Here is a 12,113-nt window from a genome sequence, read left to right on the forward strand (position 1 = left end):
TTTACAAAAATATTTTTATTATAAATAAATTTAAAAAATCTTTAATGTATATATTTATGTGGTTTATACTACTTATCAAATTAATTATATTTAGTAAGTCGTGAGTCTCAATTGAGATACCCAAATGGGGAAGGAAAAGGGTAATTTCATAAAACTAGTCAAAGCCAGATTAAAACAATTAAATCTTCATTTAAAAAAAAACATACATATATGAAAATATACATACCATGTAACAAAAAAAACATACATCGAATGATATATGTATATGAAGCTCTTATAATAAACTTTCTGATAAAATATAATAATAAATTTTTATAAGATTTATGTATATAAATTTGAATGATATTGATAAAAAAAATATTGGTTTATATATATGTATATATCTCTATATATTATATAAATTAACAATTAATTAAAAAAAATATCAGATAAACGTGAAATTGATTTTGTGTTATCGTCTTAGAAAATCGAAAACCTGAAATTTGTTTTACCAACGTCATACCTATCTACTAATTAAACCAACCGGCTGCCAAAACACAGAAACCGTAAAAAAGCTATTCTAATAATAAAATAAGGTACTTGGATTCACCGCAGACAGATGCAATCATATTTTTCCTATGCGATATAAGTTTGATTCCAAAATATTAAAATATCATCAAAACATGTACTGTAGTTTAATATCGGCAGTGGTCATATTTATTTACCTCTGAAAGTATAAAACTTTCACAGCAAAGTAACAGAACTTCAGAAAAATGTGGGAACATAAAAGTCAAGTACGGCTTCGGGCCAGTTGGTTGAACAAGCGCTGACTCTGAGCTTCAAATTTGGCAGGACACGAGTTCAATTCCTGGTACTTGCAGTCTCAAAAAATTATTTATGAATAATTAAATACAAGAATTATTTCTAAGACCACTAATGATGGGTATTTCAAAAATTCAATTAATTAGAATAATATAAAATGATTTTTTGTTGTTGTAATTCACTAATGTTCGAAAAAGTTCATTAGAAAGATTAATAATTAAAACTAGCCCTACTATTTTGCTTTTTGACTGACGCTATTTTTAGGGTTGCGACCATACGCCAACGATACTTTATAGAGATGAGCATTTGATCACTTAATCAATCCATTATCTTCCTAATGTTTTAATATCTTTCTAACATATGATCGATGTTGTTATTGATCCTTGATACTCTACACTAAACATACAAAAGACTGTTGTTGTTATTATTATTCTCCACTTTGTAGAAAAGCTAATTAGGTCCGCGACAGGAGTAGCGAACAATATATGGATATTTGTGTTAACAAATGGCTTCGCAAAATAATACTGCTCCTTCCAATAACTATTGAACGACATAATAGAATTGTGAATGTGAATGGCACTAAAACCAGTTCTGTCTTCTTTTAATAAATCTCAACAACAGTCCGAGGCTCAAAGTTCCCAAATCAAAATTCCCACATCATTCTGTGAAGAAATAATGACGCGCTACATGACCCGCTTACCAAAGTCTGTCGAACTCAAATCTTAGTAACTACATTGAATAGTTATTGGTTAAAGCATCTCCGAAGTTGCTATTGCGTAAATATGGGCCAACAATGCTCTATAGTACTTTTCTTTAGATTGCGGTTGAAAGGTTAGAATGCGTTTTGCTAAACACAAGTTTTGGATTCTAATGTGAAAACTGATAGCAATATTGTATTATACAGCAGTATCTAGGAATGCTTATGGTAAGGTTTCTAAATTTATAGAGCCTTGATTGACTTTAATAGGTTTTGTTGGATTTAAACAGCTGCTAGCGTATTTCTTTATTTACAATTAGTCCAAAATAAATAAAAGATTTCAACACTTAGAACTCGTATCCCAATACTTCAAGTGTTTTACCAACTGTAAATATAAGAGTGTAGAGTATAGTCTACCACCTATATACTGAAGACATATCTTCGGCACATATACTATTTTATTAATTTGGAGTCTCGAGTCTTCAAAATCTAAAAAATTCTCCAAATAATTATTGAAATTTAAAGTCTATGTAATAAACTACATGACAAATGACGTTAAATATTGACGTAGAAGCTGTCAATGGTGCTACTGTTATAATTAAAAATTTTTTTTTAATACTTCAACTTGTAGAAATAGAAACTGCGAGGTTTTTTCGGGCAGGATGATATAGTATTACAAAAAGAGCTGATCTATATCGCAGAACAACTTGGCCTCGGTCAAATGTTTCTTTCCCTATCAACGTTTATAAGTAAGTGGAACCAAGCCGCATGTATAAATAACGGGGAAACTATCCCATCTATAATTGTTATGAATTATCATTATATTATTTACACCATATAAAGGGATTTTTATATAGAAATAATAGAGTATCTGTATTAGCAATAATAATTACATTTCAAAAAAAAAAAGCTTTATGAAATCTACAATTTTATTTATACTTTATTTTAAAAAAAATTCACACTGTTATACATTTAAAAAAATTAATTATTTTTCTTTATAATGGAATTAATTTTCATTCGTAAAATTTTATTTATAGAACACTTATGAATCGCTATTATTAACAACAAAAAAAAAAAAGAAAAAAATATAAAAATAAAAAGTAGTTCTCTTGAAATAAATTAGAGATAAGTTTTTCTGATAAGAATATTTAATGAAATTATTTGAGACAACTTTTTACCATTAAAAAAAAAAAAACGAGACAATGCATTTGCAAATCATCACAACTTAAACGAATCGATTCTTCACGGAATGACTGTTTTTACACGTAACGCTATAATTCCAAAGAAATTTTATATAACAAAGTAACTCTAATTTCCGACATTTATTTACATTGGGTTTATATAAGATACATAACTGTCGGTAGTACTCGTAATGCAATGAAGGTGAAAAGTGTAAGAGAAACACCAGAAATAATTGGAAATTTGTATAGAAAAATATTTAGATAATACAATTTATATGGAAAGTTTTAAAGCCTGAGAACTAGTAGATCTAAATTTAGTTCTTAAGAATTTGTTATTATGAAGAATAATGAAAATAGAAAAATATGGACGAATGACAGGTGTGGGCATAGTAGATTTGGAATTTATATTCACCAATCAAATGTGAATAAAATTTTCCAGAACATTCTAATTATAAAATATGATTGAAAATACTATATGTGGCGGAAGGATATCTGTCGGTCAGCCCTACTGTCAGTCAACCAACCAACACAAAAAAAAATTTATATCATTAACTAAACTAATTAGACTAGAAATTGAATATATCCTTCTTATAACGTCATAAATTTTTATGTTTCAATGCAATACAATATTAAACAATCCTTTACAAAGCCAGCCCACTCACTTCAGTAGCATATACCTACAGGTAGTTATTGAGAACGCAGGGCTTTTGAAAAGTAATTCAAAGTTCAAGTGAAAAAATTTATTTAGAAACATCCATATTATTTTGTGTAAAATTATTCAAAATTTTTTAGTAAGGATTTCAACCATAAACCCTCTCCTGTCAACACTTATGCTTCACTTCACTCTCAAATGTTGTTGACAAATTAATATTAAGAAAAATAAATTAACACCAATAACAAGAGCATAAAAAGAAATATCCAAAGTGTCAGCTAATAGCACTCATGTTTGCATATATGTTACAAACATGCATATATGTGGAGACTGTTAGAGATTCATCTTTAAAATTAACCTTACTTATCAATTTACACTCAGTAAAAAATTTAATTTTAATTTCATTTAATTTTAATATTTATATTAGAAAAAAAAAAATAAGCTATAGCGTAACATTATCATAACTTCTTTGTATTAAGTTCTCATATAAGGATCTATACACTAGAAAGAATAATAATACAGCGCACACAATAAATAATTCCTCTACGAAAATAATAGTATTGAAATTAACAATTAAAAATAACTACAATTATTTAATTCAATTCTACGATAGCTTATCTATAACTTCGTTCTCATATAACACAGCAAGTAAATTTGTTAAATTAACAAAAGCAAATTAGCAAATTAACAAAACTCCAAATTAACAAAAGTAAGAACAATACTAGTCAGTATAGTTTGGAGTCAGCTGGTTTATTAACACTGAATCTGAGTTTCAAATTTGGCAGGGTACGAGTTCAACTCATGGTTCTTGCATACTAAAAAAACTATTGGCAATTATATTATATTAATATTATTTTTATATAATTAATATAATATATAACATATTTCTAAAAGACCTTTTGTCTTTGATATGATCCGCCAAAAATTCAGTTAATTAAAAATAGTAAAATTTTGTTGTTTTCTTTCACGACTATTTAAAAATCTTTTTATTAAAAATTAATTAATATTAATATTAATAATATTATAAATATTATAAAATTAATAATATAAATATTATAAAATTAATAATATTAATATTAATTAATTAATATTAATAATTGAAAATTTATTTAATAATAATTTTTTATAAATGCAAAAATATTATTAATTATAAGATTGTAAACATTTTCTTGACAATACTATTTTTTATACACTGCAAAACTATAATTAATAGTTTATAAACGATTGTCAAGCACATTTCGCAAGTATTGAACCTACATATCTCCGGGTGAGCTGTGATTTCATAAAAACTATAAACAATAACTTTTGCGTTCATTGCATGACTAAGCAACATAATTTTTTCTTAATATTTTTTTTTTGTTTTTTTTGCATATTAATTAAGCTTCACATAATAAATTACAATAATCAAATATGATTTTGTTATTTAATTTTTTTGTTTTTGTTTTTTTTTTTATTAAATAAAATACACACCTTATCCTGTTCCTTGTTGTATGCTGCAGTTGCATTGTTGCTGCGATTGTTACTTTCATCGTTGGACTTTTGTGCGGCTGAATCGAATAATTTAGCATCGACGACAGCGTCGCGTTTTTTATTTTTTGACTTAAAGCGTCCCGACCGTGAAATTGTGAAATTACGCCATTGATGACTATATTCACAGCGTTTCTCCTCCTCATTAAGGATGCTGTCCAAATAGTTGATGGGTTCATGTGCGGTCATAGTGTTGCTCATTGTTAATTCAACGATTTAAATTTTTTTTTTTATATTTTTTTATGCTCTATTTTTGTATTTGATTTTTATATATTTTTTTCTTTGTTAATTTATTTAATTAAGTTTTCTTTATATTTAAATATTTTTGTTTGCTTTCGTTTTAATTAATTTAAAATAATTAAATTAATTTTAATTGTTTTTTCTTGTTGCCCTTCACTTTTTAAATTTTAACGGTTTGTGTACGATTTAGAAAATAAATAAATAAAAAAATATATTTACGAAAATACGAATTTCCTCGCATTTACTTTACGTTTACTGATTATTCATGTGGGTGCGTTGCAAATTGATTTACTCTGTTTGTTGGCGCTGTTAAAGCTTTCCTGCTGCATTAACCGATGAAGACAAAAACTACGACTGCTGCTTGCGAGTGCAGTGCGCATTCGTTTAGGCTTTCTTTCTTTCTGTCTGACTGTCTTTCGTACATTTGGTAAACACCATTAATGACGCTGACGACAACGACACCAACAACATCAACAACGACGACAACGTTGCCGACGACGATGCACAGTGGTTTAACATCGACAAATTATCATATATTTATTTCATGGTCACCAATTAAATTTACTTATTAGTAATGAGGGTTTTGATCAGTACATTGTGTTTTTTTTAAATTATTATTTTTTGTTTATTTATTTATAAATTTGATTTTTTTTTTATGGTTCTTATATATTTTTCAATCAGGCTATAGGTCCCTTTTTGTTACATAAATTAACGTTTAATGTTTTTATTATACTCTATATTTCGACGCTCCTTGAGAGTCACCATTGGGATCACGCTCTAACATAAATGAATATTATTAAAACTATATACACTTCACCCTCTTTATTTTATCGTCTACTTTATATTTCGACTTTCCTTGAGATTCATTATCAGCATTACGATCTAACATAAATTAATTTTACTAAAACTATATCTACATCATTCTCTTTATTCTATCGTCTATATTGCAATGTAATAAAAAAATATTAACCGTTGAATTATTTAACAAAAAGGGACCTATAGCCAGATCAAAAAATATATAAAAACCATTTTTTGTTTAAGCCACTCTGATTTTATAACTTATTATTTATAAGAACAATTTTTAATTTACACATTGATACGTTAATTAAACAGTGAAAAACTTTAGCTAAAACTTAGTATTGTGGTATATATTATAATTAACTAATTTAAAACACTTTAAAACTTATTAATGAATTATTGGGTATTGCTTTTGTTATTGTTACTATTGACATTGTTATTTATTTGTGTACAATTTTAATTTTATACATTATTAAAAAAATTATATTTGTATAATGAAATCTTTTTTTTTGTTTTTTTTTTTTGGAGTTTTGCCAAATATCCGCCATGGTGTTTGTAGAAAAATTTCTTAGACTTAATTAATTTAAGGCTACAAGTACCAAGGGTTGAACTTTTATTCCGTCAAAATGGAAGCTCAGCGTCAGTGTTAATCAACTAATTAACCCAAAATAGTTTGTATTAAGAAAATAGTTTTTTCTTCGGTTGCTTAATAAATTAGTTTATGAGAATATATCTATTTGGGGCTAAAACTGTTTATGTTATTTTAAAATGCTAAAGTGGGTCAAATGAACATCATCTCTGATTTATTTTCTATCAAATATGTACTATCTAATATTAATGAAGATATCGCAGCTTTTCTTTATTTCTGAGGCTAGAAGGGATTAGAAGGGAAAAACAACTTCATGAAGAAGGAGAGCAGAGGAGACTGAATCGGTTTACAGTGAAATTAAAGAAGAATAAGTTTAAAAGTTGTCTTTTATGTATGTGGTAACATACATACGTATAGAAGGTCCAGAATTTTAGATGGATTAGATTAGATTTTTAATATAGGTTGGAAACTTTTCACCGCGTCAGTGCATTCTTTAAGGATTATTGCGACATACCCACTTCAGTTCCATAGACGAGTAGCAGTTAAGAATGCCAATATGTCCTTTAAAGAGATGTTGCCTAATTCCGTTATAAGCGGATAGGCAGTGGATAAGTACCACTGCCACAAAATGTGTTCTGCTGTTTCCTCTTCTTCGCAACAAAGTCTGCAGCTATCGTTTCTAGTAATATCTAGATTCGATAGATACTTTTTAACTTCGCAGTACCCAGTGAGAAACCCTGTGACAAGTCGCATACCACTTCTGTTCAGCATAAGTAGATCCCTAGTTCTGGCATTTGCTTGGATTCTTTGGCTTGTCTTCAGGCAATTGTATTATTCCAATCAGTCTGAGCTGCTCTTTGCAGCCACTCATTAGTTTTAAGTTTGTAAGAGCTCCACGAAGGATCGCAGAATGGTTGTGGGCCAATATAATATGAGTCTGCCCCTTTTTGAGGATACCTGTCGTGATAGCTCAACACCACGGTGCTTTTAACACATCTCTTTTTTAACCTCTATATTTGGCAAATTGAGCCACTGTGCGACGTCGCCGACGAAGTTATTGCTGTGTACTCGTATACTTGTATTTGGAGTTTGGTAATATAATAATGAAATAAATATAAAAACAAAACAAAAAACAAAACAAAAAATTTATTCGATCACTAAAAAATACACACTATAAATTATATTTTAGAGTTATTAGATTTTAGTTAATTTTTATATATGTATGTGCATATTTATTTATATGTATGTATGTATGTAGTTTATAACAAAAAGAAATAGAATCGTAAAAAAAATTTGTGTACCAAAAACACTTAAAAGCCACAATTGGTTTACTTCTTCTCTGTCCCCAATACTCCACACAGCATGCACACAGGCACACACAACTACACGTGAATTTGTTATATGAATTTAAACTGTTTCGTTCGTAGACATCTTTTCTTTCGTTTGTTCTTTTTCGTTTCATTAAAAATACCCATAGTATACAATAAGAAAAAAACCACAATAATAATATAAAAAGCAGTTCAATAGAAAAATTAAAGAAAATAAAAAGAAAACTTTAAAATGATACGGTTTAAAAACTGAGAAGTTAAAAAAAACACTAAAGAAAAAAAAGCAGTAAATAGAAGTGGCACTGCTGACGATCAAACGTGCACACGCGGTGGGCTACAGTGAATCAACAATAAAAAAAATCAAATCAAAACGCAAAGTAGTGATGCATAATGTTATTGTTGTTGCTCTCATTTTTGTTATTGTTTTTGCTTTTGGTTGTTGCTGCTGTTGTTGTTGTTGTTGTTGCTACAGTTCTGTTTTATTTTCGTGTCTGATAAGCTTTAAGCGCACGAAGACGCAAGGCGCAAATAGACAAAACAAATACGCCGGCTTTTGCTTCAACATTAGGTATGTGTGCTTACATTATGTATGTGTACGTGTGTTAGTGTTAACAATTGTTACTCTACTGTACAGTAGAGATCAGTTATAATCTGTGGCAGAAATCAAAACATATGAGTGTGCAACATTTGAAGTGTTGGTAAAAATGTTTATACTCACTCGTGTTTTATATAACCAACGGATTTTCAAACTTCAATAACAATTTTAAGTGTCATTTTTTATTAACTGCTAATTAAATGAAAAGTAAATTATCGACCTTCTCAAGAAAACCTATAATCTCTAATAGATATTTCAAGAATTTTATTTATTTTATTTTATGAGAATAGAATGATAATTGTATAATAAAGCTAACTGTGGATTATATGGAAGGAAATGCTTAAAATGGGGAACCAGAAGACATCAAATTAAATATTTATTTATTTTATTTTATTCAAACTTGTAAAAAAGTCTGAGAAAACTTATTTAAATGATATATTGTAGATATATTTTGAGGTTTGTTGCAAAACTTGTGTTAAAAGATCAATTGAATCAGTTGTGTTCTATGAGCAATTGGATGAAATAATCTTTGATATCCCAAAAGGGCGCAAAACAGTTCCAGTATTGGGTTCTGTTTGAAGGAGACAGAGCTGTTGAGAGCTTTGAGGACTTTAGAACACTCAACTGAAACACTTAACTGGAAAAGCTAATTGGAAAAGCTGCTCAAATTATATGAATTTATAGAAGTTTTTACGTTTGAATATTGCTGAATTCGTCATCCTAGGATTTTCTTTACCTTGCTTTTCTGTGCAATGGTCAGATTCATTGTAGCTCATGCAGTTCTGGTTTTGTGGAAAAAAATGCTACAAAGTACTATCATAGCTAAATGCAATTAGTTGCAGAGACTGACAAACTATGACAGTTAACATATTATACGTCTCATCGTCTCACAACAGTACTTAAATCCATAATCTATCCGTAATCTATTGGATTTGTCTATAAAAATGAGGAAATTTATTAATAATTACTCATACGCAATGGGAAAGTTTTGCATTTCTATTGAAAAATGCAATTTTGATATATGAAATATTAGCTCCCACACAATTATTTTGCTCTTAAACCGAAGAATGAGCTCAGAAATTTACAGGTGGTATAGAAGAAACACCGCGTATAAGTTTAAACATCTAATTTCTTTTAAGGTTACAACTATTTTTAGGTTATGATTTTCTCTTTCGTAACAACATTAACTGAATATAATAACTTTTTCAGTTACGTGTGGACTGTCACCTATTTCTGTAGATCCAATAACCAGAAAACAATATTGACTGGGCGTTAATGATGGTATCTTGCGTTACAAAAAGTTGTCATTGGTTGTTGATGTCAGATAAGATTCCTTATGTATTAATTGTTAGTAGATTTAGGTCTCCTACTAAATAATATACTATTTGCATATCCTCCTTTTTGGTACTTAGATGAATTTGCTTTGATAGCAACTGATTGTCCATTTCTATACGAAGAAGGTTTTTACAATAGTCACCGAATTTTGATATAACTGTATATTATTCAAATAAGTCCCCGAATCTGGGTGGTAATACCTTAAGAGTATTCGTATTATTTGTATTTTATAAGGCATAAATATTTATAAGTTAGTCTATAGCATGTAGAAAATATAATTTTAAAAATATATCTAAAATTAAAAGTCAAGTTTAGATTTTAATATTAAATACTTAAGAATAAATTTACTAAAAACTGAACACTTGTTTTAATTAAATTTTAATTAATATTAATAATGAGTCACGTGGTAATTGTGTGAAAAATAATAAAGCAAAAAATCAATGACATTAAATCGAAAACCACAAAAGACGCAACACCCCTTACGTACTCCTGAAGAGAGGCACATTTCATTTGTTGTGTCTTCGGAAAAAAATTGTTATTTTTGGTATTCTTTGGAAATCAAAACGAAAAATAATTTTATTAATTATTATGTACAAAAATTCATGCTAAATATATCAGGTTTAAAATTTGTTTTAATTGAAATTAGCAACTCCGTTTTTTATGAAAGTAGAGAAATCAATATAGATTTATATATGTGCAGATAGTCTCATATTCATTCATCAATATTTCGTGACTTGAACTTTGTTTCTTCCAAAACAATATGTTTGTTGTCGAAAAAGACTTAGAAGACCTTATATCTGATGTTGCGTATTCTTTGGAATCAGGTTTATTACTTACATTTGAATCCATCTAATTTAAATTTTGTAGTTTGAACACATTTATATCGATTAATGGTAATTTTAAAGATTATATTCCAAAAGAAAAGAAAAAAAGAATCAATCAACTTTTGAAATTTGAGAGCCCTCGTAGACAATTTAAAATCAATTGTCTTTTAACTGTATTTTTCTATCCAAAAAGTTTGCATGACCAAATATAACGTGGGTCCAAGTAAAAAGACTTGGTCAGCTAAGTCATGCAATTTAAATTTACGACTTTTGCGATCCACAGAGTAAAACAAGTTTTCTTCCTATCTTCACTAACTAGAATTTTTCTATCCAAAAAGCTTGCATGACCAAATATAACGTGGGTCCAAGTAAAAATACTTAGTCAGCTAAATCATGGAATTTGAATTTACGACTTTTGCGACCCACAGAATAAAACAAGTTTTCTTCCTATCTTTTCTAATTAGAAGAGTTTTGTTATACTCTGAGTATGTTTCACTGAGAGAAAAACATCAAAAAAAAACGCGGTATAAATTTAAGAACCTATTTATTTTCTATATATAATCAAGTTTGTTATATAGATTAGGAGTTATCAAAAGTATTCCAAAAAATGCTATTCTTAATAATGTGAAATTTCGAGAGTGTCTAGTTTAGAAAAGTTTACTAAAACAAATTATATTCTTTTTCTCAAACTTACTTTGGCAAGCGATAATTGGTGATTGTAAGATTCGGTGCAGAGGCACAAAAGATCAGCGCAGGTCAGTTATAGTCAATATATTGCGATTGCGTACAATAGGCCTACTTCCTCGAATCGTTTATAGTATCAAAATACATATATGTAGAAAAGTGTCTTTTTTTCGAAATCAAAGGAGAACTTATATAAGTCGAAAGACTCGTCATAGAGTTAGTATTAGAGTTAAAAATAGTGTATGAAATAATTACTATACTTAGGTTAAGTTACGTTATACCGGCGATCCCAAGAGATCTACTGTGGACTATAGGGCCATTGTATTACTGTATAATTAAAAACTCAAAGGTAAGAACCACTTACAACTTTTTGCACAGCTTATAATGCTATTAAGATAGTGGTCTTGCAGTTCGCCAAGTTCCTCAAAAAAGAAAGCCCCTGAAGTAATAAGGTGGCGCCGCAGAAACAAAGCAGATGGGAAGCACTTTTATCGCCCTCCCGAAAGGGAGATTTAGTCTCCCAGCATGGTTGCCTAAAATACAATAACCTGTAAGTAAGCCTACTATATGACTGATATCTCTATGGGGCATTCCAATAAGAGAGTTTGATTTTATTTTTTCGGAGCATGGCCAAAACAAATACAGATGTCTGCATATCGTTGAGTCTTCCCATCTTTTGTTACGAAGTTCAGCACAGGAAGAACTCAGTGCTAGTTTGCATGATGTCAACGATATACCTAGTTTGTTTAGGTGTTTCGAGTGGTTTCCTAAAGCACCCCGTCTGGCTAGACATTAGAGAAATATTGAACTGCGTCGACATCTCATTTAGAGATGTGTAGCAATTAAAGACTATCCTAAAAGT

At 28.9% G+C, this 12,113-nt stretch overlaps 1 protein-coding gene across 1 annotated transcript; it reads right to left on the minus strand.

Annotated features, from left to right (window-relative positions):
- Positions 1-2,234: 2,234 nt before the first annotated feature.
- LOC119676865 lies at positions 2,235-5,142 on the minus strand. Its single transcript, XM_038088124.1, has 2 exons — positions 4,773-5,142; positions 2,235-2,295 (listed from the first exon to the last, which is right to left on the minus strand). Exons 1-2 carry the CDS (start codon positions 5,057-5,059, stop codon positions 2,235-2,237), a joined length of 348 nt encoding a protein of 115 aa, XP_037944052.1. The 5' UTR covers positions 5,060-5,142.
- Between the last annotated feature and the right edge of the window lie 6,971 nt (positions 5,143-12,113).

This window comes from Teleopsis dalmanni, chromosome 2, assembly GCF_002237135.1.
Source record: "Teleopsis dalmanni isolate 2A chromosome 2, ASM223713v2, whole genome shotgun sequence".
Classification (NCBI taxonomy): Eukaryota; Metazoa; Arthropoda; class Insecta; order Diptera; family Diopsidae; genus Teleopsis; species Teleopsis dalmanni.